Source organism: Podarcis melisellensis (genome assembly GCF_964234715.1).
Source record: "Podarcis melisellensis genome assembly, chromosome: 13".
Classification (NCBI taxonomy): Eukaryota; Metazoa; Chordata; class Lepidosauria; order Squamata; family Lacertidae; genus Podarcis; species Podarcis melisellensis.
Window position 1 is genome coordinate 42,193,300 of NC_138545.1, and position 27,438 is coordinate 42,220,737.

A 27,438-nucleotide genomic window follows, 5' to 3' on the forward strand; every position below is an offset into this window, starting at 1 on the left:
TGCTGCTTTCACTGCACAGCGATCCCTCTTGCTGTTGTGGCTTCTGAGATTCAGAATATTTTTTTTATTGTTTTCCTCCTCCAAAAACTAGGTGCATCTTGTGGTCTGGTGTGTCTTATAGAGCGAAAAATACGGTATATGGCCAGCAAGTGATGCTGTCAGTGTGCATGTTTTCGGCAGGGCAGCGCCCCACAATCATATGGCCCATCTCACACGAGCCTTTGCTATGTGTGAGAGATAATTTCAGCAGCTCTCGTCTTCCCCCTGTATCATAACACAGCTTCATACTGGGAAAAGGTAACCGTTATGTAACGGGGAGTGCAAGGCCCAAGTAAGATCTGGTCCCTTCCGTGCAACCTGGCTCTGTGCAGATCGTTTTGTCACAGACTACAGTTCACGCAGGAAACCGCTGCACCAGCCGCAGCTGTAGCGTCTGGCCCCATTTGCAAGACTCCTCCCAGCAAAAAGGGGGGAAAAAGAACAGAGGCAGGAAAACAGAGAGAGCTGGCTGAGCACAGACTGACAAACGGAAGAACCCTGAGACAGGCACACCCACGCACTGTGTTGCCTTTGTTATGACAGTGCAGTGTGGCATTTGGGCTAGCATCAGAGCAGTGCGCACTGGTTAGCACACTGCAATGTTAGCTCTAGAATGCAACGTGCTATTAAAAATTGCCATTTACCGTAATATGCAAACTAAAACCCTTCCGGTTTCCACACCATCTTCTTGTTTTGAATACATCTTGTTTAACCATCAGTAAGGAATCCTTTGTAAGGGTAGCACAGATCATTAATGGGTCTTGGGTGGCACTGTGGGTGAAACCACAGAGCCTAGGACGTGCCGATCAGAAGGTCAGCGGTTCCATTCCCCCGACGCGGTGACAGTGGCATAGCGTGGGTTGTCAGCACCCGGGGCAAGGCAAGTAATTTGCACCCCCTAACCTGTGGGTTTGCGCCCCCTAACCCTAACCCCCAGATGTTGCGCCCGGTGCGGCCGGCCCCCCCTGCACCCCCACGCTACGCCACTGCGCGGTGAGCTCCCGTTGCTCGGTCCCTGCTCCTGCCAACCTAGCAGTTCGAAAGCACATCAAAGTGCAAGTAGATAAATAGGCACCGCTCCAGCGGGAAGGTAAATGGTGTTTCCATGACTGCTCTGGTTCGCCAGAAGTGGCTTAGTCATGCTGGCCACATGACCCAGAAGCTGTCTGCGGACAAACGCCGGCTCCCTTGGCCTATAGAGTGAGATGAGCGCCGCAACACCAGAGTCGGCCATGACTGGACCTAATGGTCAGGGGTCCCTTTACCTTTATGATCATTAATATTAATATTATTATTAATAATACAATTTATATACCACCTTTTATCAAAAGATGTCAGGGCGGTATACAACATCGGAAACGCATTGCAAAACATCAGTGATAGAAATGTAATAAAAACATAGTCGAAAGCATACTGACAGTAAAAAAATCATCATAATAACTGTCCTCTCCCCACACTTTCACAGGCCATAGATTATTTAATAGCCATAAGCCTGGGCAAAGAATACTGTTGGCTGCAGCTCGCACTGTGGACCAGGGGATAGGAACAGCACACTGCACAACAGAAACTAGGCTGGCATATCGACTGCTTTATTAAATTCCCCAAAAGGGAGGTTTGCACAACAATTCGGTGCATGCTCACTCAGGAATAGGTCACAGCACTCAGTGGGGTGACTTACTCCTAGCTTAGTGTTCGCAGGCGTTTGACATTGCCAGCTTAATCTATATCAGCTGAGGGCCTTTGAGGCAAACCAGCCCTCTCTGTTGCTAACCTAGAGGGAAGGCGGAGGGAGCAGAAATGGCTAGCTTTCAGAAGGAGAGGGACAAGCCTTCAGACCTGTTTTCAAAAGTAGCCCTTGCTACTTGCCCAGGCTACTTATTGTTGTTGTTTAGTTGTTTAGTCGTGTCTGACTCTTTGTGACCCCATGGACCAGAGCACGCCAGGCACTCCTGTCTTCCACTGCCTCCCGTAGTTTGGTCATGCTGGTAGCTTCAAGAACACTGTCCCAGCATCTCGCCCTCTGTCGTCCCCTTCTTCTTGTGCCCTCCATCTTTCCCAACATCAGGGTCTTTTCCAGGGAGTCTTCTCTTCTCATGAGGTGGCCAAAGTATTGGAGCCTCAGCTTCAGGATCTGTGAGCACTCAGGGCTGACTTCCTTAAGAATGGAATGGTTTGTTCTTCTTGCAGTCCATGGGACTCTCCAGAGTCTCCTCCAGCACCATAATTCAAAAGCATCAATTCTTCGGCGATCTGTATGTATAGTGTGTTGGAATTTGAATTCAAAAGCATCAGTACTTATTAACCAGTGCCATATTGTTATGCTGGAAGACCACCGGAGAAGTTTTAATATTGGGACCTATCTGATTGCATTTCTCAGTGCACACTGTTGAAATGAATTGTTGTTTTTTTTACTTTTTCGGAGTAGTGTTGGGAAGCCCTCGGCCTGAAGCCCTCATCCGGGAACACCATTTGCAAGTCTGTAATCTACTCTGGGGATTCCCCCCCCCCCCAATCAGGGCTCAGAAAGCAGAGAAACTGCCGAAGAGGAAGCCCTTCTGCTGTTTGGAGGAAGTCCACCACCCCAGTCGCAGAGAAGTCAGTATCTATCAGTATGGGAGGGAAAGCATGGGAGCAGGGTTTCTTCTATCAAAACCAGCCAGATTCATTATCCAGCTGCTCATTTTGGAAGCTCCAGTAGGAAAGAGGTTTTCCTAAAACTGCTCTCAGGTAGGGGATAGATGACATGTCAATTCTAGTTTCTCTATATTTCCCAATCCTAAGCTTGGTCCTCCACAGTAGCTAGCCAGCGATGAGGGTGGGGTGGGGAGGAGGGGGTTAAGTCTGGATGAAAATGTATGCACATTTTTGCATGCATTTAACTTGGTAGGCGTATTTTTATATTCAGTGTTGCCCCAGTGTGCATTTTCTTGCAAGCAGTTCTAATAGAACGGTGTTTCTGTTTATATTTCTTCCTATATACATAAAAATGTAATGCTGTCGTCATCCCACTAGAGGATTCTTAGTGTCACAAAGAGGTGGTTTGCAACAATGGCAGAAGTATGTGTAAAGCAGGGATGGAAGAAACAGGAAAACGGCAGTTTTAAACAATGGTAGAGGTTTGAGTAAAGCACTCTGGAATATCTGAGGACTCCACATCCTTTATCTCACATGAAGCAACTGGGGGAATGGAATAGGGGAGAAATTTGAGTATGGCAAGAAGAGAGAGACGCTGAAAGGAGAAAAAGTGGCAGTTTTAAACAGCCGAGGTTTGAATAAAGCAGGGGTGGATTGAAATTGATAGGGGGTGACACTGTGGGTAGAGACGTGGCAGTTCAAAACAATATTTGGGTACAGCTAGAACTGTTATATACTGAAGTTCTCTTCCTGGGCCAGCAGGGGGATACTGTAGATAGTTTTCACTCAGGTCCACATATGCAAATAAGGAATTGAAATTACGTTCAGTGATTGGATAGTTACAGAAAGTTGGTACTGTTGCTTTGTAGTTGAGCTCTATATAAGCAGGCTGGCTGAACCCTTCAGCCCAGTTATCTTCTGGCCTGTGAATAAACAAAGGGCAAAACAATTGGGCAAAACAAAGGCTGGTTCTGTACCTTTTGCCTTCCTCTCATGTTTTGCCACCTGAGACAGAAAAACCCACAAGCACCTCTCCCCACCCCAGGCAGTAAAAATACAATACTCATATCTTTAAAAACTAACAATTTGGCGGCCTTTACAGCAACCAAAACCTAGTGCCTGGGTTCACTCTGCCTAACGGTAGGGCCTGTCCTGACAGAAACTAAGTGGATTTATCTTACATTTGCCTCTTACATGAGTTGTAGGATTCTGCTTGTTACAGAACTCTTTCTTTTGCCGTTTTCCCCCCATTGCTAAGTCCACACAGGCCTACCTATCTCTTTGGTTTTTTTAAAATAATGTTTATTAAATTTTCCATTTTAACAATCCAATCAAATCACATAAAGTATTCCAAATTATACAAATACATCTCATATAATCCAAATATTCTGCCAAATTATAATTTTTTGTTGGGGCTTCCCGTGCTTCAAGTTCAGTGGGGCTCTAATCATCTTATGTTTCTACTGCCTTGAGTTTCCAATAGTTCCTTCTTTAAATCTTCCTGTTGTTATCCTTCCTTCTTTCGTAGCCTGTGAGTTGTTTCCACAGGCGAGTTGAAGTAAACAATAATGTGCTTCTGTGTGAAATTTGTATGACACTCCTTTTTTTGCAGCTGGTAAGTCTGTTGTTTGCAGAATGTCCTCACACGCTGGTGTTTATGCCAAATCAATCCAAAAGTCCTTCTCTGGTGGCAGACGCCATCTTCACTCAGTTCCGATGAAATAAAATCTAGGCGTTTGCTCATTAATTTTCTCAGACAAGTTGCATCAAACATTAGTTTTTCCAGGCCTACGTATCTCAACCCATGCCACCAACTTTTCCTTTTTCCTTTTCAGAAAGAAGTTGCTGCTCCGAGGAAGCCACTTTAGGGCACAAGAATGGATTCCCTGGGTGGCAAGGAGGAGAGATACGTCTTGGTGGAATACCCCTTTGAGTACACCGCTAAGGACGGACAGCTTATTTCAATACAGCCCAACGAGAGATACATGCTTCTGAGGCGAACCAATGACCACTGGTGGCACGTGAGGAAGAACAAAGAAGCCCGGCCTTTCTATATCCCAGCAAAATATGTCAAGGAGCTGGGCTCTGTGACGCACACCATGCCATCCTCTGAGGAGCTGCCCTCCACAACCATGCTGGAAAATGTCAACTTAGAGGCCTCTATCCGGGTCAGCCAAGAGCCGCCGGCGGAGTACGAATATCGGTTTGTCAATGCCGTTCCAGCGTGTGAGGTAGATGCGGAGAAAGCTGCCTCTTCTTCCCCGCGGTGCTCGATCTCCTCAGGGGTCGGGACGACGATCCCCTTTGACGTTGGTGGGAACGCTCCGTCCCGTATTTCTGGAGCGAGCAGAGCCACTCTTTCTGCTCTCAGTGCATCTCACGGTTCCCTGAAGCCTCGCTACGCGACAGGTCCCGTGGGCTACAGCCATTCCTCTGAACACATAAGGTCTACGGTGTCCCTGGACGACTTGGCGAAATTTGCGACGCCCCCCGGCCAGGCGGGTGTTGGGAACTTGTACAAAGCCGCCTCATGGAGTCCGGCTCGCCCGCTCCCAAAGAGCAACTCCGAAACCTTCCACAAAGCAGCGGAGGAAAGGTTGGAGCAGGGTACGCTGGAGCCCTGTGCCAGACAGGTATGGGATTTGCTTAAAAAATATCTGCCTTAAATATTTGCTTTAAAAATATCATGTGGAGGTCCTCATTTGTTGTTGTTGTTGGGCTAACGCCCTGTATCTCTGACTCCCCCAGTTGAGAAGCAGCCTTTTCTAGGTAAGCCACACATTTTTATTACCGTATTTTTCGCTCCATAAGGCGCACTTTTTCCTTCCTAAAAAGTAAGGGGAAATGTGTGTGTGCGTCTTATGGTGCGAATGCAGGCGGCTCTGCTCAGCGCTCCCTTTAAAGAGCCGTGTGGAGCGTGTGGCTTTTCCCCGAGGAGGGAGAAGAGCAGCCCACCAGTCCCTTCTCTCTCCTCAGGGAAAAGCCCCCAAGAGCAGCACAAACGCTAGGCGTGGCTCTTTAAAGAGCGCACAGCTCTTGGGGGCTTTTCTGGGAGGTGGGGGAAGGGACTGACGGGCTGCCCTCTGTCCCGTCCCCCACCTCCCGGAAAAGCCAGCAAGAGCCGCTGCCAGGCTCTGCTCAGCGTTCCCTTGTAATGGCTCCCTTTCGTCCCTCATCCTGCTTTACTGGGAAGCTAGCAGAACAAGAGGCGTTGCGCAGCTATCCCTCTTGCTCTGCTGACTTCTCAGCGAAGCAGAAGGAGGGACGGAAGGGTTTAAAGCAAGAAAAGCGAGAGCTGCTTACATGCTCTGTGCAGAATAATTTTTTTCTTGCTTTCCCCCTCTAAAAACTAGGTGCATCTTATGGTCAGGTGCGTCTTATGGAGTGAAAAATACAGTAGTTTTCAATTACAATAACCCGATAAAAGCCTCGTTGTCAATACCAAATTATAATACAATTAATAATGCCAGTTGTTCAGGTGCCAAGTTATATTATTTTGTTGCCCCCCCCCCCCGCATGCTAGAATTGATGATTTGATCATTTACTTTAACTCTGCATTCCAAAAACTTATAAATTCCAATTACATACCAGTCAGAATAACAAACCCTTATACAGCAGCTGCAGTTTTAATGACTTCCATTCACATTAAGACATCAAATAATTAACAGGCCTACAGGCGAAGCCTTCAAACTCTTGGTTCTTCTTGTGTGTGGCTATTACTGTCCATGATATTTCTTCCTGTATTATGTCTATCTTTTTTCAGTTGCTGTTCTCCTTCATACCTTAGGCGGAGCTAGTATTCCATTGCTGGTAAGCCACACATTCTGACCTTCTGCCTTCAGTTGGGAAGGAGCCAATTTGGGTTCCTTGAAGAATTGCCACTCTGCACATGCTCAGAGGCACCTCTTTTGTTGCATGTTATGGTAGCAAAATCGGGACGCAGGTGGTGCTGTGGGTTAAACCACAGAGCCTAGAACTTGCTGATTAGAAGGTCGGTGGTTCGAATCCCCGCGACGGGGTGAGCTCCCGTTGCCCGGTCCCTGCTCCTGGCAACCTAGCAGTTTGAAAGCACGTCAAAGTGCAAGTAGATAAATAGGTACTGCTCCATTGGGAAGGTAAACGGCGTTTCGTGCGCTGCTCTGGTTCTCCAGAAGCGGCTTAGCTGGCCACATGACCCGGAAGCTGTACGCCGGCTCCCTCGTCCAATAAAGCGAGATGAGCGCCGCAACCCCAGAGTCGGCCACGACTGGACCTAATGGTCAGGGGTCCCTTTACCTTTACCTTATGGTAGCAAAAGAGGCTCTGGGGCCAAACCCTGACTCTAGTTAACCTTGCCATCGGCATTCTTTCTCCTATGCACGTTACCCAAGATCCTCCAGCGACATAATGTTCCAGATGTAGAAAAATGTTGTAGCCTAGCCCTTTCTGACAGTATGTAGATTGGAGAATGAATGAAACAAACTGCTTGAACACTGGAAAGCAGCATGGTTGACTTTTCTGTGTGCAGGAATTGATGGAGGTGGGGCACAGCAGTGGTGGGGGCAGTCCTCGGGCAGCATTTGGCCTGTGAGACTGTTTTCCCCAAACCACATCCACTTGCCCCATCCCAAGCATCATATGTGATGTCAGGTGTGGAGCAGGTAGTGTTGCAGCTGGATCATCTGATCACCCACCTGATCCCTGCAGAAAGCAGGACCAAACTCATCAGCTGATGTGCAGGGAGCTGAATTCTGCTTGGTCACTATCTCTCCCCCCCCCCTTACGGGCCAGCTTTGACAGGTGGGTGGGACACCCTACCTGTCAGTCACCAGATGCTATTATTATTTCAGGTGATTGACAGTAGGCAGGCCCCACCCACCTGTCAAAGTAGGCCAGCAGAGGTGCTGGGTGGGGAGATAAAGATCTGGCCCACTAGGTCAAAAGGATTTTGCATGTTTGGGCTACAGCCACAGAAAAGCAACACCATGTGATTTATCTGCCTGTGCACAGCTACCAACTTCTTCCCAGAGATAGGTTCCTGTGCAACCTAAAAGCACAACTGGAACATATGCAGCTTTCCCTGTCTCCTCCGCTCTGCGGTGTGGAAAAGGTCTCTTTGCTGAATCTCTCCCTTTGGATGCAGCATGGAAAGGGCAGAGTGTGTTGTCAGGAAAAGCCTCTGGCATGTTGGGACGTCATTCCAGTGATAAGAAGTGAGTGCGCTTCTTTCAAAGCCTGCGAAAACCTACCAGGCAGAGCAAAATCTTGGGTAGATACAATCCTGTATATCCAGCACCTGGTGAACTAACAAGGCTGTTTGTTCTCATGGCTGTGGCTTATTTTCGATTCCCATTTTTCCATGGCGATACAAGCAAACAGGAGGCCGGGAAGTCAGACCTGCTTCAGGTTCCCCCTTGCATAAGGGAGAAGTGAGCAAGCCGGCTGAAGTTCATGTGTGCGAGAAATGATACTACAGTCATACCTCGGGTTACAGACGCTTCAGGTTGCGTTTTTTCGGGTTACCGACCTGCCGAAAACCAGAAGTACCAGAACGGGTAACTTCCGGGTTTCGGCGGTCACACATGCACAGAAGCGCTAAATCACACTTTGCGCATGCGCAGAAGTGCCAAATCGCAACCCACACGTGCGCAGACGCGCCGCTGCGAGTTGCGGACGTGCATCCCGCACACATCACGTTCGCAACCCAAGCGTCCAGTGTACAGTGGTACCTCAGATTAAGTACTTAATTCGTTCCGGAGGTCCATTCTTAACCTGAAGCACCACTTTAGCTAATGGGGCCTCCCGCTGCTGCCGCGCCGCTGCTGCACGATTTCTGTTCTCATCCTGAAGCAAAGTTCTTAACCTGAAGCACTATTTCTGGGTTAGCGGAGTCTGTAACCTGAAGCGTATGTAACCTGAGGTACCACTGTATATAAATTCAACAAATAGATAAATGAATTAGTTTGCCTTTAAGTGTGAACTGCACCAAATTTATCCCTACCGAGTATCCTCAGCCTTTCAGCTCTAATTTGACCGATCAAATTAATCGTTGAATAGACTTCTTTCTTGGTCATTCTTTCCCTGCTAGACTTTGTTGCTGCTTTGGTGTATTTAAGACAAACGTGCATTAATCACACCAGGAGCCCCACCCCTGAAATTGGGAATCTATGTGCTGTTCAACATCTGGAAGGCAAAGCAGGCAGAAATGCAACAGGTGCATCTCCCCATCATTAAATTTCTATGCTGAGCCCTTTTGAATTGCTGTCTATAGGACTCTTCTTCTTTGGAGGTTTTTAAACGGAGGCTTGATGGCTGCCTTGTCAGGGACTCTTTAACTGTGATTCCTGGGGTTGGACTAGATGACCCTTGGAGCCCTTCCATCTCTGTAGCTCTATGATCCTATGTAAAGGTAAAGGGACCCCTGACCATTAGGTCCTGTCGTGGCCGACTCTGGGGTTGCGGCGCTCATCTCGCTTTATTGGCCAAGGGAGCTGGCATACAGCTTCCGGGTCATGTGGCCAGCATGACTAAGCCGCTTCTGGCGAACCAGAGCAGCGCACGGAAACGCCGTTCACCTCCCCGCCGGAGTGGTACCTATTTATCTACTTGCACTTTGACGTGCTTTCGAACTGCTAGCTTGGCAGGGGCAGGGACCGGGCAACGGGAGCTCACCCCTTTGCGGGGATTCGAACCACCGACCTTCTGATCGGCAAATCCTAGGCTCTGTGGTTTAGACCACAGCACCACCCGCGCAAATAGGTTCTCCAGTAAGTGAGGAGGTAACAACTGTAGCAAAATAGGAAACTAAACATGTTAAAAATGCTTGAAATGGATCCTTTCCTCCTGCAAACTCAGAGGATCCAGCAGGTGGCAGCACCTCACTAAAGCTTGATCAATTGATGGGGCCGAAGGAAACGGGCCGAAGGAACATCTTAAGAAGACCACAGGTGGGAGATACCATTTTTGCATGTCCCCCCCCCCAATAATTCCAGCAAACAGAAGAAGAAAAATAGCAAATTAAGCAGAAAACTTCTAATATTTATCTGCTGTGCTAGTTTTCTTTTGGAGTGTTTCCCCCCCCCCAAAAAAAGAGAATTAAAAGCGTTTTTTAAAAAGTATTTAAATAAGTAATTTCCCCCATCTGCTCTGTCGAGTGGTAGAGTCCACTTTCCCACCTGATTCTGCGACAGGTAGAGACCACATCTCAGGAAAGGCAGCACCTGTGAGCAGGTGATGCCTGTGCTTCCCTTGAAGAGTGATCCTGCCTACCTGGAGGTCTGAATATTTGGAGGGTCCTGTGTGACTTGTGGACGACTCAGTCCTTCAGCAAATGTTTGCCTGCAGAGACAGAACAAGGTAGCTCTAATTTAACTAATGACTCATGCGCAGTCAGAATGACAGCTCACCCAGCTGGTTCCTAACTCTGCAGCCCGAGAGGCCCTGAAGCCGCTTGGCAGTGCATAATTTGATTAATTGCAACCCGAGCTCGTTAAGAGTTCGTCTTGGAGTATTTAGACTGGGGCAGGGAGAGAAACGTAGCCATATGAGTATCATATCCCACTGAATAGGCAGATCTGGCCTGTGCCGTTTAAGGTTCCCTCACCTAGAAGAGGGGAAATTTTTGGTTCACACATTAAAGTGAATCTGCTTCGTTCACAATACGTGGACCAAAACACAGCTATCCTTCAAAGTTAGCATTTATCCACTTTTTTTTGACGCAGTTCTCCAATCAAATGAAGTGTACAAAAATGTGAATAATGGGAGGAAGTGCGCATATTTGTTTTTTTAAAAAGGCATAAAAATGCATTATGTCAGGGGAAATTGCTTCCGAAAATATGAATATTGGGATACATTTGCACTAAAATGCCGGCAAATGTTTGTGAGGACTTGAATATATATATATATATATATATACACAGTGGTACCTCAGCTTAAGTACTTAATTTGTTCTGGAGGTCCGTTCTTAACCTGAAACTGTTCTTAACCTGAAGCACCACTTTAGCTAGTGGGGCCTCCTGCTGCTGCTATGCCACCGCTGCGCGATTTCTGTTCTCATCCTGAAGCAAAGTTCTTAACCTGAAGCACTATTTCTGGGTTAGCAGAGTATGTAACCTGAAGCGTATGTAACCCAAGGTACCACTGTATAACAAACTGACATGAAAATGTGGAGAACTGAAGAGTGGGAAAAATGAGAAACTGAAATTGAGAGGTTTCATCCATCCCTAGAAATGCAAAGGGTGTTATTTCCCAGCAGTTTTAAGGCTCCATGTTTCTCTTCTTATAAAATCGCCCAACAAACCCCCTCACCTTGAGGTGTCACCATTTTCTCTAGTGAGGCTCCTGTGCCTTTCGCAGCTGTGTGCCAGGCAGAAATCCAACAGGAGAAGCTTCCCCTGCATGGGGAAATGTTCAGTTTAAATGTGTGCCTATCATCCAGCTTTTCAGGGGCACAGGAGACCTGCCAGAAACCCCTCCAGATATTTGGGTGCAAGCTTCTAGGGTTGAGTTACGTTATCACACTGCCTTTACTATTTTAGCCACCGGTCTGCAGTGGCACCTTGGCTTATGTAACTCTTCCCTGGCACCTTAGTTTATGCAATATGCTCTGCCTTGCCTTGCTATAAATAACAGGGTGAAGTGGGGAATGCTGCATGCCAGAGACCACACCCTAGGGCAGTGGCCAGAGCTGAACAAACTGACAGCCCTTTTGTGGATGCCAAACGACACTCCACATGGGTGCTTGTCCCTTTGAGAGGCATAGCTGTCAACCGTCCCTTATTTGGCGGGAAACTCCCTTATCCCAGCGCCGTGTCCCGCTGCTGTCCCAGATTGATGATGTCCCTTAAATTTCCCGGGTTTCATGCTTGCTCGGCTCGGGAGGGAAGCAGCGTCTCGGCGTCCTCCGCCACGAGAGAGAGCGTGCACACAAGTTGCCGTGTCTTCGTCTCTCCCTTTTCCCCCTCAGGGGTGCGTCGTGAGGAGACGGGTGGTGGCAGGCGGGCAGGCAGCCCCTCTCTTGCGAGACTTCTGCCGCGCTGCCAGAGGAAGCCGGAGGCGGCCTGAGGGAGGAGGAAGAGGAGGGGAAGGGGAGAGACGCAGAAGGGCGGCGCTTCAGCGGCCACCGCAGCGCCGCAACCACCTCATGTGGGCTCGTGGGTGAGAGTCTCTCTTCCTCCCTCCCTCCCTCTCAGGTGGGGAAGAGCTGATGGAACTCCTTGCGCCAGGACGACGGCAGCCCCAATGTGCATAAGCTAAGCAAAATGCCTTCTTTTGGCTGCTGATCCCTTATTTTCAAGGCTGCAGGTCCCTTATTTTCAAATCTGCAAGTTGTCAGCTATGGTGACGCTGGAAGGCTGACCATAGGATTACCTTGACAGTGCAGCCTGAGCAGCAGGGAAAGCTTCCGCCACCTTTTCTCCTGAGGCTGAATCTATTTAGTAGCTGAAAAATGACAAACGTTCATTTTGGGGAGGTTATTTTCGGACGGATCACCTCAACTGTTGTTGTTGTTGTTTAGTTGTGTCCGACTCCTCGTGACCCCATGGACCAGAGCACGCCAGGCACTCCTGTCTTCCACTGCCTCCCGCAGTTTGGTCAAACTCATGCTGGTAGCTTTGAGAACACTGTCCAACCATCTCGTCCTCTGTCGTCCCCTTCTCCTTGTGCCCTCCATCTTTCCCAACATCAGGGTCTTTTCCAGGGAGTCTTCTCTTCTCATGAGGTGGCCAAAGTATTGGAGCCTCAGCTTCAGGATCTGTCCTTCCAGTGAGCACTCAGGGCTGATTTCCTTCAGAATGGAGAGGTTTGATCTTCTTGCAGTCCATGGGACTCTCAAGCGTCTCCTCCAGCACCATAATTCAAAAGCATCAATTCTTCGGCGACCAGCCTTCTTTATGGTCCAGCTCTCACTTCCATACATCACTTCTGGGAAAACCATAGCTTTAAGTATACGGACCTTTGTTGGCAAAGTGATGTAGGTACCACTATACATGACTTCATGGGTTGCTGTGTGAGGGACTACAGTGGTACCTCGGGTTACAGACGCTTCAGGTTACACACTCCGCTAACCCAGAAATAGTACCTCAGGTTAAGAACTTTACCTCAGGATGAGAACAGAAATTGCGCAGCGGCGGCAGGAGGCCCCATTAGCTAAAGTGGTGCTTCAGGTTAAGAACAGTTTCAGGTTAAGAACAGACCTCCAGAACGATTTAAATACTTAACCTGAGGTACTACTGTACAAGGTGCCTGTTTCTGCTTCCTCCAGAAACACTCCACTACAGGGTCCTTTGAGCTAGGATGCTGATGAGCAATGCTCAGTGAGAACCGTCTTTGCACCCACTTCCCCATGTAGCTTTTTAGTATAAGGCCATATCTTATGTTTCTGATCATTACTCCAGCTATCTCAGTATTGTTTGCACTGACTGGCAACAGGTCTCCAACATTTCAGAGAGGGGTCTCTCCTGGGAGCCCTACCTAAAGAAGCCAGAAATCAAACCTGGGACGTCTAGATGAAGACATGTGCACCGTATCTTCCAGTAGAAGGCTTTGTTGTCTGTTCTGGTTCTGCCAAAGTCCCCCAATTTCTATCCCTGGTTTATAAGGCTACAAGTCTGGTAGGTGGGGGTGGTGTTATGTACTGAAGTTCTCACCCTGGGCCAGCAGGGGGATACTGTAGATAGTTATGCAAATAAGGGATCGAAAGTGATGTTCAGTGATTGGATAGTTTTAGAAAGTTGCTACAGTAACGTTGTACTGGAGCTCTATATAAGCAGGCTGACTGAAACCTTAAGTTCAGTTCTGTCGTGGCTTGTGAATAAACAAGAGCTGTTTGAAGAATCGCTGTGTCGTCTGATATGTCCACCCACAACCTAACAGGAGGAAATCCTGTGCCTTTAACCACTGCTTTATGCACAGGAAGTGACGGTTTCACAGCTTCTTGATGACAGTAGATCAAGCTGCTTTTCAAGGCGAGGAGCAAGAGCCAGGAACAGAAGTTGGCAACCTTGCTGACCTGTCCCAGCAGTTTTGCCCAGGGGACCTGAATTTATTAAATCTGAAGTTGCCATCTTGGGGTGTGTGTGTTTGTGTGCGTGCACGTGTTTGAAATTAATGATATCATTATGAATCTGGGGGTGCAAGACACCCTAGATTCCAGATTATGCTAGTGGTAGGATTTAATTTAGGTTTGGAGTATTAAAGGCAGGAAATAGCCAGACTCATTTGTATTTAGGATAGACCCAATTGCGAATTTGAGCTGTGCCAGACCTTGCTAATCTTTTAATGAAGCCAAGTGCTGGGGCTAATTAAGTCAGGACTAGCTTGGGTAATTGGTCTTTAGCAATCAAAAGAAACTCACCTTAGAGAAGTGGGAGCCCTTTAACTGGAGAGATAAAAGCCAAGAGCTTAGAGAAGGGAAGGGAAGCAATATGGACAGGAGCTTAGTTCAGAGTTTCAAGAGTTAATGCCAACTGAGTTATTGAGCAGTGGGGCTGGAGAGAGAGGCAGAGAAATGGCTGGGGTGTGTTTGAATGCAATACTGCACTTATGGGGGAGGCAGAACCTCTAGGGGTATGACTGCTATGTGCAACCTTAGCCTCAGGTTGTATAAACCATATGTCATAAAGACACTGCAATCTCCGCTGTGCCTCATTTCCCCAAAGAAATCCTGGACTCTCGCACTGCTGTGGGGATTGGGGTGGTATGTAGCAATATATACACTCTGCTGTTAAAATGGGATGTTCTCTGAAGGAGGAGATTTTATTGGTGAATGATGTAAATGATAATTAAAATGATCAGGGTGGAAGGGTTGTCTTCCTTAATTTTTAAACAAAAAAATGCTTTTGTTTTCCATCAAGCAGAAATGTAGTGGAAGGATTCAAAGATTTAAAAGGTAACCTGCAGCTTTTGCACCTGGAGCTATGTGCTGAAATTGACAACGGGTTTCTAACTAATGAGGTCTTAGGAATTTTGTTGCTCTGAGATGCATAGTTGTCGTATGGAATATATATCATCACAGGAAGTGGAAAGGGCCATTAGAACGGTTTGGTTTGTTGTTGCTTACAGACCAGTCCTATGCATGCTCACAGTCAGTCTCACCAATTCAAAACTGATTTACTCTCAGGCTGATGCGCAAATGATTTCAGCCTGATTTTATGCAATGTTAGGTAAAGGTAAAGGGACCCCTGACCATTAGGTCCAGTCGTGACCGATTCTGGGGTTGCGGCACTCATCTCGCTTTATTGGCCGAGAGAGCCGGTGTACAGCTTCCAGGTCATGTGGCCAGCATGACTAAGCCGCTTCTGGCGAACCAGAGCAGCGCAAGGAAATGCCATTTACCTTCCCGCCGGAGCGGTACCTATTTATCTAGTTGCACTTTGATGTGCTTTTGAACTGCTAGGTTGGCAGGAGCAGGGACCGAGCAACGGGAGCTCACCCCGTCGAGGGGATTCGAAACGCTGACCTTCTGATCGGCAAGTCCTAGGCTCTGTGGTTTAACTCACAGCGCCACCTGCGTCCCTATGCAATGTTAGGTGCTCTTAATTTATTTTCGTGGGCCTTGGTCCATCTCCCTTGGCATAGGATGGGGCTGTTAAAAGAGCTTGAGGAATGCATGGAATACGTCTGTTGGAGACTGCTAGCAATGATTGCAGTGCGTCTTTTTAAGAACTGGGTGAAAATAATTGCCACAGGATGTTGTGAGGGTTACTTGCCTCAACCAGGAGGTGGGTGTTCCTAGATTTGTAAATATGCTTTCATTTGTCAGCAAGGTAGACTCTGCATTCAGTTTTGATGCTGGGGATTAACCACAGGGGTTGAATTTGGCCCAGATGAATGAAGTTTATGAGCTTCCCTGATGCACCTGATAAGCCAAATATATGTGGATCATTCTTCTGTCCCAAAATGACCAATAATAATAATAAATAAAAATGTTCTCATTCGTTTCTGAAGAAACCTTGAAGGTGTGCTGAAATGTAGAGGGTGGCAGGGATGGTTGCTAGCCAAATTCATACACCCGAGTCCACTGCGGACTGAGCCTGCTCTGTATTTTTAAGTGGGGGAATGCAGTTATTTCTGGGTATTTTCGCTTCTGTGGGTTTTGCAATACAGTTCTCTGTTCAAAAAAAAAAAAAAAGTACCAAGATACATTAAAAATGTGTATTTGGGGATAAATGTAATTTTAGAATGTATTTTTTCAGGATTCTTAACAAAAATCTCCATTAAAATCCATTTCTATTCTGCTTTTCATTCTAAACTAATTTCAAAGCAGATTGACGCAGAAATGATTGATTTATGATTGAATATGTGCAATGCTGGGGGGAAAGATGACACTGTCACCCTTTCATTCTTTTTAAAATTTTAATAAAAATTGCAATATTTTAAAAATGCAAGTGACAGCCTTTGTTTGGGGAATACCCCCCCCCGTCCCAGAGGTGCAACTGTGTGTGCACCTAGTAGTGTGTGCACTTAGTAGTGAAATGTGCACTTAGTAGTGAAATAGTGCACCTTGCATCTTCTCAGAGTTGCTCCTCCTGTTCCTTTGCACCTCAAAAGGCTGAATTAAAAACAGCGTCGCCCTGGTGGATGCTGGCCTCCAGGGGAGGGTTATTACAGCAACAACAAAACCACAACCTGTCCCTGCTTGGAAGCCACATCCTGTCTCGTGGTAGTTCTGCCTTCCAGCCACGGGTTCTCTACAGGTGATTTGGTGGGAGAGGAGGAGTCCAGGGGCCGAATGAGGCAACCAGAGGGTTAAAACCAGGGAGGCCTCGCCCCTTTTCTCTTATGCAAATGACCCGTTTGCCTTACCTGTCCTAGCAGGGCGGGGTGGGGCTGTTTGCTGAAAAATCCAGCTAGGCAAAGTGACCAGTGTGGCTGAAGGCCCTAAGGTAGCGATTTCTTTGCTCCCGGGGTAAGTAGAAATTTGTGTAAATCTCCCTGTGTAAATTTCAGATTGCTGATCAGAGTTTTTGAGCAGGTGCTTCTCATCAAAAGTGTAGCCATAAGACTCCTCTCTTAATGAAGATGGGGGCTTGGGCAGGTTCACAACGCAGTATTGCATGTAAAACAGGTCCTTTTCTCTTCGGTTTGTAGTGGAGATTTTGCATTTTTGTTGTTGTTGTTTAGTCGTTTAGTCGTGTCTGACTCTTCGTGACCCCATGGACCAGAGCACAGCCAGGCACTCCTGTCTTCCACGGCTTCCTGCAGTTTGGTCAAATTTTTGCATTTTTACGAGTGGCAATTAGAGGCATTTAACTGTTTTGTAAGGTAGTGAGTGGTGTTTCCTGGCAGATCTCATTGAGAACTTCTGGATGAAGGTTTCCAGGAGAGCAGTCGCAGTGTGTTAAGTCTTGTGGCATCAAATAAGACACTTGTTTTTGTCCCAAGTGGCCGAAAGGAATCTCCTGAGCTTCTCTTGTGCTGTTTGCGATCCATCTAAACGCTCTTAATTTGAGGGTAGAGCAAAGGTGAGGAATCTTATTGGTGCAGTTTGCAGCTACCTTATAAACGAACATACAGGTTTGATTTGTTTAGCCCTCGGTATCATCTCATACTATATTTCTGTACAGTGGTACCTTGGGTTACATACGCTTCGGGTTACATAAACTTCAGGTTACAGACTCCACTAACCCAGAAATAGTACCTCAGGTTAAGAACTTTGCTTCAGGATGAGAACAGAAATTGTACGGCAGTGGCACAGCAGCAGAGGAAGGCCCCATTAGCTAAAGTGGTGCTTCAGGTTAAGAACAGTTTCAGGTTAAGAACGGATCTCCGGAACGAATTAAGTACTTAACCCGAGGTACCACTGTAACTCAATCTGTCAGCTGGATGGGAATCTGTGTTTTTTGTGGTTGCATGGGAAAATTTGAATAAACAAACAGAAACACCACATACTGATATACAGAAATGAGGCTTAAGTAGAGAGATGTGACAGTGACAATCTTATGCACACTCAACTTGCTAGGCCTGTTAGTCTCCCCTCAGTACCACGATCCGTTCTTCTAAGTAAACATGCAAATGGTTGCACTGTGAATCACCTGTTTTATTTTCAGTTTTCTTGGGCAAGAGCCCACTTTGCAAAGTCTCCCACGAAGGCATCCTTTTAAGATGGAAGAGGGTTGTTGATGGATTGCAGTGCCTATAGATGCTTTAAGCATAGAGGTATTTAGGCGAGGGTGGGAGAGATGGACAGTTTGATTGTCTTGAAGTACCAGCACGTGAGAAGTTGCTTTTTTATGTGGATTCTCGAGTTTACCGCTTGCTTTCGCTAACCAGCACCTCCTGTCCAGCCCTCAGCATGCTGCTTCTTGGGAATGTTAAAATTCAGGTTTATTGCAGCGGGTGCCTCAGAGTTCTTGTTGGCCTCTGATTTAATTTTTTGCGCATAACTGCTTTGCAAAACACACCCAGTGATCTAATACTTCACAGGCCGCATGCAAACACGTCAAGGTCAGAGTAACTGTGAGGAGGGTGTGTTCAGTTTTCTACCTACCCAGTAAAGTTTCTCCCTCTTTTAATAAAGTACCCTGAGTTGCCGTAGCACCTTTTGTCTCAAAGGTGATGTATCCTTCCTGTCTCCCCGTTCGGTATACTGTATATTTTAGCTGCTGTTTTGTCATGGGCTTGTACAGATGTCATTATGAAAGGTCATTAGCATACAAAAACAGAGTCTGGTTCTGGGGTTGCTAGCCCCACCATTATTATGGTCGCAGGACTAAGATTTCATAGAATCATAGATCTGTAGAGTTGGAAGCAACCCTGAGGATCATCTCGTCCAACCCAGTGCCGGATTTACGTATAAGCTAAACAAGCTATAGCTTAGGGCCCCACTCTCTTGGGCCCCCCAAAAAAATTTAAAGGAAAAAACCACTGGCTATACATTTCCAAAATATAAGATAAAAAACAAATATAATAAAACCTACACACAGCAACATTGTTTTGTGTAGGTTCCTATGATGGAAGTAATGGGCCCCGCCTGCTAGCCTGCTCCCTAAAATATCACTGCTTTGCTCATTTCTATATATAGTGTGCCTACATTCTGCATATGGGACACGGGTGGCGCTGTGGGTTAAACCACAGAGCCTAGGGCTTGCTGATCAGAAGGTCTGCGGTTCGAATCCCCACGAGGGGGTGAGCTACCATTGCTCAGTCCCGGCTCCTGCCAACCTAGCAGTTCGAAAGCACATCAAAGTGCAAGTAGATAAATAGGTACTGCTCCGGCGGGAAGGTAAACGGCGTTTCCGTGTGCTGCTCTGGTTCACCAAAAGTGGCTTAGTCATGCTGGTCACAAAAAGCCAGTAAAGCGGCTAATAAAGCGAGATGAGCGCCGCAACCCCAGAGTCGGCCACGACTGGACCTAATGGTCAGGGGTCCCTTTACCTGTTTACATTATGCATGTGCGAATGGCTTTAGATACCTATTACCATACAGCATACATTCAACACAAAAAACAACGACAATTTGTTGTTGACAAAGGGGAGCTGGACATATAAAGTAGCTTAGGGCCTCATCAAACATAAATCCGGCTCCGGTCTAACCCGCTGCAATGTAGGAATATGCAGGCGTCCTATCCAGGCGTTGAACCTGCAACCTTGGTGTTATTAGCACCACACTAATACTGAGCTCAGGTGTATCGAATCCACCGACGGGGTGAGCTCCCGTTGCTCGGTCCCTGCTCCTGCCAACCTAGCAGTTCGGAAGCACGTCAAAGTGCAAGTAGATAAGTAGGTACCACTCCCTCGGCCAATAAAGCGAGATGAGCGCCGTAACCCCAGAGTTGGTCACGACTGGACCTAATGGTCAGGGGTCCCTTTACCTTTTAACTTTGGAGCCCTTTGGAATGTAAGGCTCCCAGGTCAAAAAACATAGGATTTGCAGAGGGACTGAATCCTTGGCATTTCCCTGCGCCTGGCCCCAGGAGCATAGAGGAGGAAGTCTTGATGACTGACTATGAAACTGTCAGTAGAGCGCATTAGGTAGGACTTAACGCCTCTGTTGTCACAGCAACTGATCTATCCCACAAACCTCAACAGGAAACCTGCAGAAGGCAATCGGCGAGGGTTCTTGTTTTGTGCACTGCGTTGTGTTGCTCCTTCCCTCGTGATTGGCCGGTGGTTGAGAAAGTGAATTGTCCCTTTCCCGCCCGCCCTCAGCCATTTTCTCCCCATTAAGGCGCTGCGTCTGGGTTCTGTGACATACCTTCTTGGCTGGCGTTGGCAATGGGCGACTGGGTCCCCAGAGCGTTTTCCCGGCGCAAATCACGTCGTCCGCCTGACCTTCCCAAGGTATGGTGATGTGGGAAAGGTAGATAGTGCTGCTTAGCGCTTGCTTTTGAGGTGGTGCAGAACTTGCCTTGTACTCCATGGACTAGGGCTGGAAATATGTGGATCTGTTAGGGCAGGCACCCCCAAACTCGGCCCGCCAGATGTTTTGGGACTACAACTCCCATCATCCCTGACCACTGGTCCTGTTAGCTAGGGATGATGGGAGTTGTAGTCCCAAAACATCTGGAGGGCCGAGTTCGGGGGTGCCTGTGTTAGGGCCTCTGGGCATGTGCAGAGTGTTTGCTCTCTCTCTCTCTGTTGAATAGCTGCAGTGGGTCACTTGCATATCTGGGGCTAGGAATATGAGACTCCTAGGGAAGTTCATGCACGCCTTTTAGAAAGTATTCAACAAGGGGGAAGGGTATTCCAATTGTTGATTAAATTACATCACACCCTGTTTAGAAGAGGTGGTGGATGACAGCAGGAAATTCATAATAATTTCCACCATGTAAAATCCTCACCCCAAAGCTCTGGGGCTCTATCCCATGATTGTCAGAAGATGGGCCTACGCAGGATTCCCCATCGCAGCACCTCTGTGACTGGTAAATCTATTTATTTATTCTAGATTTTATATCCTGTCTTTCAAAAGTGAACATTTTTGCACAAGAAGGTGCACAAGGTAGACAAGCTAAACAAAATATATATGCATATATAACAAAAATATGTAGGAATAGTTCTAGTCAGTGTTTAACTGTGTTGCTTTGAACGTATGCTTTATATTTGCCTTTCATCAGTAATGTTTTATCCTGGGTTGTTTTTACTTGACGTTTTAACGTGTTTATAAACCGCTTTGGGGTTTTTTTTCTTAAGAATATACAGCGGTAAAGAAATGAGATAAATAATAAATAAGATCTAATGAATGTAGTAACTAGTCAACTAAAACATTGAAACATCCGCCGCTCCCTGTACAATAGAGTCTCAAGACTATAGCTCCCAACATAACTTAAAATACAATTACAGCAAAAACAGTGCCACAGATTTCAGCAGATGTGCCTTGTCAGATTTCTGTGGAAAGCACAAGAGGCCTGTAGATTAGAGCAGCGAGCCCGTTCTTTGACTGCATTCAATGCTCCATGCAGCTGTTACAGTGGGAAGAGGCCAAGGGGCTAGAGTATTTACCACTGCTTTTCTAAACAGTGGCATGCTATAATAATAATAATAATAACAATAATAATATTTTTATTGTTTATATGCCGCCCATCTGACTGGATTACCCTCTAGGTGACTGACAACAAAGTGAAACACAGTAAGACATCAAACATTAAAAACTAATAATAATAATAATAAGGTAAAGTTGGCTTCTGGAAATGTTTAGAGGTGTGAAATCCTGATGTATCCACTCTTGGCCAGGCCTAGAACTTGCTCTGCGTTTTAAGTGTTGCATGAAAAAGTGTTTCACAATCTGCTGTCCCTCCTCCCCCAAAAGCACCGTGAACTGAAAGTTGGTGCCCTGTCTGGAAAACAGGCAGACTTATGGAGCTTTGCACCTTTGGACAAGGAAAAGCCTTTTCAGGACCTGAACTTTGCTCAGGCAATTTAGAGCTGTTTGGGGTTTGCTCTCCCTCCTTCTCCTCCTCCCCACATTGGCAAGACTGAGACAGGAAGGGGAAGTAAAAATGCCAAAGGTCTAAATTTAGTCAGGGACAAGAAAGTGGGGGCTAATATGATAAATGGAGAGCTGAGTTAAATTTTTCTCTGAAGAGATTTTTCTGGGATTTTTTTTATCCCCCTCTCCCCCAAAGACCATCATCTGAATATTTCTGTGGTGCCCTAATAATATTGCGCCCTGCAACGAGACTGAAGAATACCAGACCTTCTAATCCAACCCCCAAAGGACACAGTAAATAAATCAGCCTTCTACAGCCTGTTTAAAAGAGACCACAGATGGGGCTTGTGTACTATCTCTTGGAATTGGATGCCATAATGGGGGGGGGGCGCTTTTTAAAATATATGCTGATGCTATTACTCCAAAGAGCAGCTTGGAGGGCCCATTTGCGGCCTAAAGAGCAGGTCAGTCTGGCTGGAGTCACGGCCACAATGACTGGGACTTGCTCTGGAATAAGCATGCATGAGATTGCAACTGTTTGGATTGTACTGAGGTCTTCGAGCAGTTTGCATGACTGTTTGGTTGTTGTTTAGTCGTTTAGTCGTGTCCGACTCTTCGTGACCCCATGGATCAGAGCACGCCAGGCACTCCTGTCTTCCACTGCCTCCCGCAGTTTGGTCAAACTCATGCTGGTAGCTTCGAGAACACTGTCCAACCATCTCGTCCTCTGTCGTCCCCTTCTCCTTGTGCCCTCCATCTTTCCCAACATCAGGGTCTTTTCCAGGGAGTCTTCTCTTCTCATGAGGTGGCCAAAGTATTGGAGCCTCAGCTTCAGGATCTGTCCTTCCAGTGAGCACTCGGGGCTGATTTCCTTCAGAATGGATAGGTTTGATCTTCTTGCAGTCCATGGGACTCTCTCAAGAGTCTCCTCCAGTACCATGACTGTTAGCCGGCCACTAAAAATATTTGAAGTGACGCTTTTCCTGCGTTCCAAGAGCTTCGTGCAGTTTCTTTGTGATCCTTAATACAGACCAGTAACGTAGGCCGGCCTTGACCACAAAGTGGGGTTTCTGTATCCAGAGACAGTTTACTTTTGAATGCTAGATTCTGAGCATAGGGTCCTGCTTTCATGTTCTGCCTCTGGGACTGGCTGACCTCACTTGAAGACAGGGTGCTGGCCTAAGGGAGACAGTGGCCTCATTGCAGCAGACCTGTTTTGCTCTCCATGTTCAGGCCTTCAAAGATCCCGTCGCCACAGACGACTTAAAAGTGGCCCTGGTGGTGTTTTAAGCTGAGTGATTTGAAGAGAGCACAAAATAGGTTTTCTCCGCCTCCACCCATGTCTGCTGTTGGGGGTGAAATCTGGCGCCTCCACTTCCATAAACTCAGCCAGGGCTTTCCAGGGCACAGCTGCAGAATTGCATTCAGTGATAGAATACGCAGAGCGATGATTCCCTTGCTATCATCGGGTCACAGTTTCTCCTCCAAATCTGGCTCTGAAGTTTTGCAAAGAAGGAACATTGTAGCCCGTGCCCATATTTCAGGTCCAGATTTGTTGAGAATGGAGGGTTATTTCTTATTCGGTTACTATTTCCCATCGCTTGCCATCCAATTCAGGTTGTGCAATTCAAGGCCTTGTGCAACAAACCCGATTCCCCCAAATATTGGATTATTTTTGCAATAGGGAAGGTGGTGAGAAAATGTCATGAGAAGCTTGGGTTAATACTTGCACCGGCCGCTCCGTAAACAAATCGGAGTGAATGTTTGTTTGCCCAGGTTGTCTAATCTCCCTGCAAACAGATCGGGGTGAGCGCCCAATAAACAGATTGTGTGGAAGCGCCTTGAGACCAGTCTTGATCTGGCCATAGTGATCCATGCAATGGTCACCTCCAGGCTTGATTACTGTAACTTACTCTACGCAGGGCTGCCCTTGAAGCTGACCCAGAGACTCCAGCAGGTGCAGAATGCCACGGCGAGGCTCCTTACGGGGTCCTTGCCGCGGGATCACATTCATCCAGTGCTTTTCCAGCTGCACTGGCTCCCAGTGGAGTACAGGGTCAGGTTTAAGATGCTGGTTTTGACCTTTAAAGCCCTATGTGGCCTAGGACCCTCGTACCTATGGGACTGCCTCTCCTGGTATGCCCGGCGGAGGACCTTAAGATCCACAAATAACAACACTTTGGAGTTCCCAAGCCTCAAGGAGGTTAGATTGGTTTCAACTAGGGCCAGGGCCTTTTCAGTACTGGCCCTGACTTGGTGGAACGCTCTGCCTCAAGAGACTAGGGCTCTGCGGGACTTGACATCTTTCTGCAGGGCCTGCAAGACAGACCTGTTCCGCCTGGCCTTTGGTTTGGACTCAGTCTGACCCTTATGTTTCCCTCCCCTTATGGTTTTGATCTATGGGCTACTTTTAAAATGAGGCTGCATTTTAAATTGTATTTTAACTTGTATTTTAATGAACTGGTTTGTTTGTTTGTCCCCACCCCCCATTATGTTTTATTGTAATTTTATTGGTGTTAGCCACCCTGAGCCTGGCTCTGGCCAGAGTATAAATAAAAATGTATTATTATTATTATTATTATTATTATTGATAGCTGCCTAGTTCACGACTGAAAGAGATTTGACCGAAAGACAGCTGAGTCTGTGTGCTGCTTTTGTGTTGTGTAGGGTGAGTTGTGGGAGACCCCAAAAGCTATACAGTGGTACCTCAGGTTACACACGCTTCAGATTACATATGCTTCATGTTACAGACTCCGCTTACCCAGAAATAGTGCTTCAGGTTAAGAACTTTGCTTCAGGATGAGAACAGAAATCGTGCTCTGACCGCGCGGTGGCAGCAGGAGGCCCCATTAGCTAAAGTGGTGCTTCAGGTTAAGAACAGTTTCAGGTTAAGTACAGACCTCCGGAACAAATTAAGTACTTAACCCGAGGTACCACTGTACAGTCCACCCTGCTGCTCCACTTGGACTGATATTCTCCCCCCAGCCTGCTCTCTGCCTCGGTAGTTCCTCTTGGCTGGGTTGAGTTTTGCAACCTGGGATCTATTTATGTCCTCAGCCCTCGGCCGTCGCCTGCCCAAGAATAAAGCGGCCACTTCCCCCATTCAGAGTCAGCTCAGAGACTCTTGTCTCCGTGCCTGTTTCTGTTGTAAGCTCCTAACATCTTTGTGAGCCAACACCCACTGGCTCTGAGCGCTCCCAACTTGGCTCAAGGAGAATGCCCGTCTGAACTGTTGAACTTTGTCCATGCTTGGATCACCTCTCAGCTCTGCCTTTTATGTTGCCTGTTTCGGGAGCATAGGATGCTTCCTTCTACAGAGTCACACCATTGCAATTAAACCCTTAACCCATACTTCTCTAGTGTCCTGGATTTGACTTTCCGATTGGAAGCTGCCATTTCCCTTATCACCCCTGATTTCACATACACCCCCCCCCATCCATTCACATGTCTTTCTCTTCCTCCTGGACGTGTCTTTTTTATAGAATAATCTTTATTGGTTTTTCAGTTACATACTCCACATACAGATATTGTATTACATTTTACATTTATACTTCCTCCTAAGAGCTGACTTCCCTCCTTCCTTCTTCTGGCTTTTTTATAGCACCTCTAAATTTTTCGCATTGTCTTCATCCATTTTGTATACAGTGGTACCCAGTGGCGTAGCGTGGGGGGTGCAGGGGGGGCCGGCCGCACCGGCCGCAACATCTGGGGGTTAGGGTTAGGGGGCGCAAATCCACGGGTTAGGGGGCACAAATCCACGGGTCAGGGGGCACAAATTACTTGCCTTGCCCCGGGTGCTGACAACCCACGCTACGCCACTGGTGGTACTTTGGGTTACAGACGCTTCAGGTTACAGACGCTTCAGGTTACAGACTCCGCTAACCCAGAAATAGTACCTCGGGTTAAGAACTTTGCTTCAGGATGAGAACAGAAATCGTACAGCAATGGCACAGCGGCAGAGGAAGGCCCCATTAACTAAAGTGATACCTCAGGTTAAGAACAGTTTCAGGTTAAGAATGGACCTCCGGAACGAATTAAGTTCTTAACCTGAGGTACCACTGTATTGTTCTTCTATTTCCATATTTGTCTATGATACATCTATAAACAAATAAGTCCTTCTATATATACAATTCTTGTTGTCTGTCTATATTCATTTACAACTACTATTATTTACATTACCCACATTATACATTTTACTTCTTATTTTTATTTATCCGAGAATTTTCTTTGTATTTCTCATTATGAGGTTTATTTCAATTCTACTGGTTTCACTATTTCACCTTATTTTTCCTATGCACGACATAATTTTTTCCCATACTTTCTGAAATGTTTCATCGCCCTGTTGTCGGATTTCCCCCGTTAATTTAGCTATTTCTGCATATTCCAATACCTTCTGTCGCCGTTCTACTGTTGGCAATTGTTGTTGTTTCCAACCCTGAGCTAATAATAACCTCGCTGCTGTTGTTGCATATAAGAACAATTTCTGATCATTCTTAACAATATCCTCTGGCTTTTTCAAAAACGTATATCTAAAGATCTTCTTTAGTTCATTGTATATGTTTTTACCTTATCACATGACCTCCTGGAGGTGTCGTACCTTTACTTCTAAATTGGTAGGACAGTGTCTGCTTTTTATTTATTTTTCTGCAGCATCCTTTTCATGAATATATGCATTTTTGCAGACCCTTTACTTGGTACATGAAAGTTTTGTGCCCATTACTGGAAAAGTCCGAAATTTGGACAAGTGTGAAATTTGAAGGATGGTTGTTCTTTAGAAAGTGCAAATTAGGGTACTTTGCCTTCAAATGTGAACTGAACTGAATCTCTTCCCCTTACGCACATCTGGCCAGTGTGTTTTTCGGCTATGTGCACATTGGCTGCTTGAAACAGAGCAATTCGAAAGCATGCCAGTGCAAGTAGATAAATAGGTACCACTGTGGCGGGAAGGTAAATGGTGTTTCCGTGTGCTCTGGTTTCCATCACGGTGTCCCATTTCGCCAGAAGCGTTTTAGTCATGCTGGCCACATGACCTGGAAAGCTGTCTGTGGACAAATACCGGCTCCCTCATCCTGAAAGCTTGATGAGGGCCGCAACTCCATAGTCGCCTTTGAATGGACTTCACAGTCCAGGGGTCCTTTCCCTTTCTTTACCTGCTTGGTTTCCCTGCGCAAACTCCAATTCACCACTGAAGCTGTCGTCTGCGCTTGTGTGACAGCTGCCTGAAATGTACACACCTCAGCTTAACTGCGGCTTGCGTTTTCAAACGGGGTGGTTGCCGTTTTTCAGGAAAGCACATCCAACAGGAATATTTCTCTAGAAGCTAAAAGATACCTGTAGATTGTAGTTAATATCATGTGTAAAGGTAAAGGGACCCCTGACCATTAGGTCCAGTCGTGGCCGACTCTGGGGTTGTGGCGCTCATCTCGCTTTATTGGCCAAGGGAGCTGGCGTACAGCTTCCGGGTCATGTGGCCAGCATGACTATGCCGCTTCTGGCAAACCAGAGCAGAGCACGGAAATGCTGTTTACCTTCCCGCCGGAGCGGTACCTATTTATCTACTTGCACTTTGACGTGCTTTCAAACTGCTAGGTTGGCAGGAGCAGGGACTGAGCAGGGACTGATTGGCCAGTCCTAGGCCCTATGGTTTAACCCACAGCACAACCATCAAACGTGGAAATGAAGTTACTGAAGTAACGGAAGAAGACGAAGAAGAAGAAGAGGAGTTTGGATTTGATATCCCGTTTTATCACTACCCTAAGGAGTCTCAAAGCGGCTAACATTCTCCTTTCCCTTCCTCCCCCACAACAAACACTCTGTGAGATGAGTGGGGCTGAGAGAAGTGTGACTGGCCCAAGGTCACCCAGCAGCCCGGTTCACCAGATTGCGAGTCCACCGCTCTTAACCACTACACCACACTGG

The 27,438-nt window shown here is 46.9% G+C and overlaps 1 protein-coding gene and 1 long non-coding RNA gene across 5 annotated transcripts in view; both read left to right on the forward strand.

Moving 5' to 3' along the window:
* Positions 1 to 27,438, forward strand: part of ARHGAP27 (Rho GTPase activating protein 27) — a 62,562-nt gene that overhangs the window by 8,680 nt on the left and 26,444 nt on the right. Inside the window, exons 1-2 of one of the 4 annotated variants that reach the window (XM_081883927.1) lie at positions 2,443 to 2,766; positions 4,509 to 5,306. In XM_081883927.1, the coding sequence (XP_081740053.1) occupies positions 4,551 to 5,306 (756 nt within the window). In that variant the 5' untranslated portion in view covers positions 2,443 to 2,766; positions 4,509 to 4,550. Of the gene's footprint in view, positions 1 to 2,442; positions 2,767 to 3,200; positions 3,306 to 4,508; positions 5,307 to 19,784; positions 19,935 to 27,438 lie in introns of those variants that run through there. The other 3 variants (XM_081883928.1, XM_081883929.1, XM_081883930.1) reach the window with 3 other exon arrangements.
* The window catches only part of LOC309354459, a 91,446-nt gene that overhangs the window by 4,524 nt on the left and 59,484 nt on the right, over positions 1 to 27,438 (forward strand). The gene's annotated exons all lie outside the window — the stretch shown is intronic.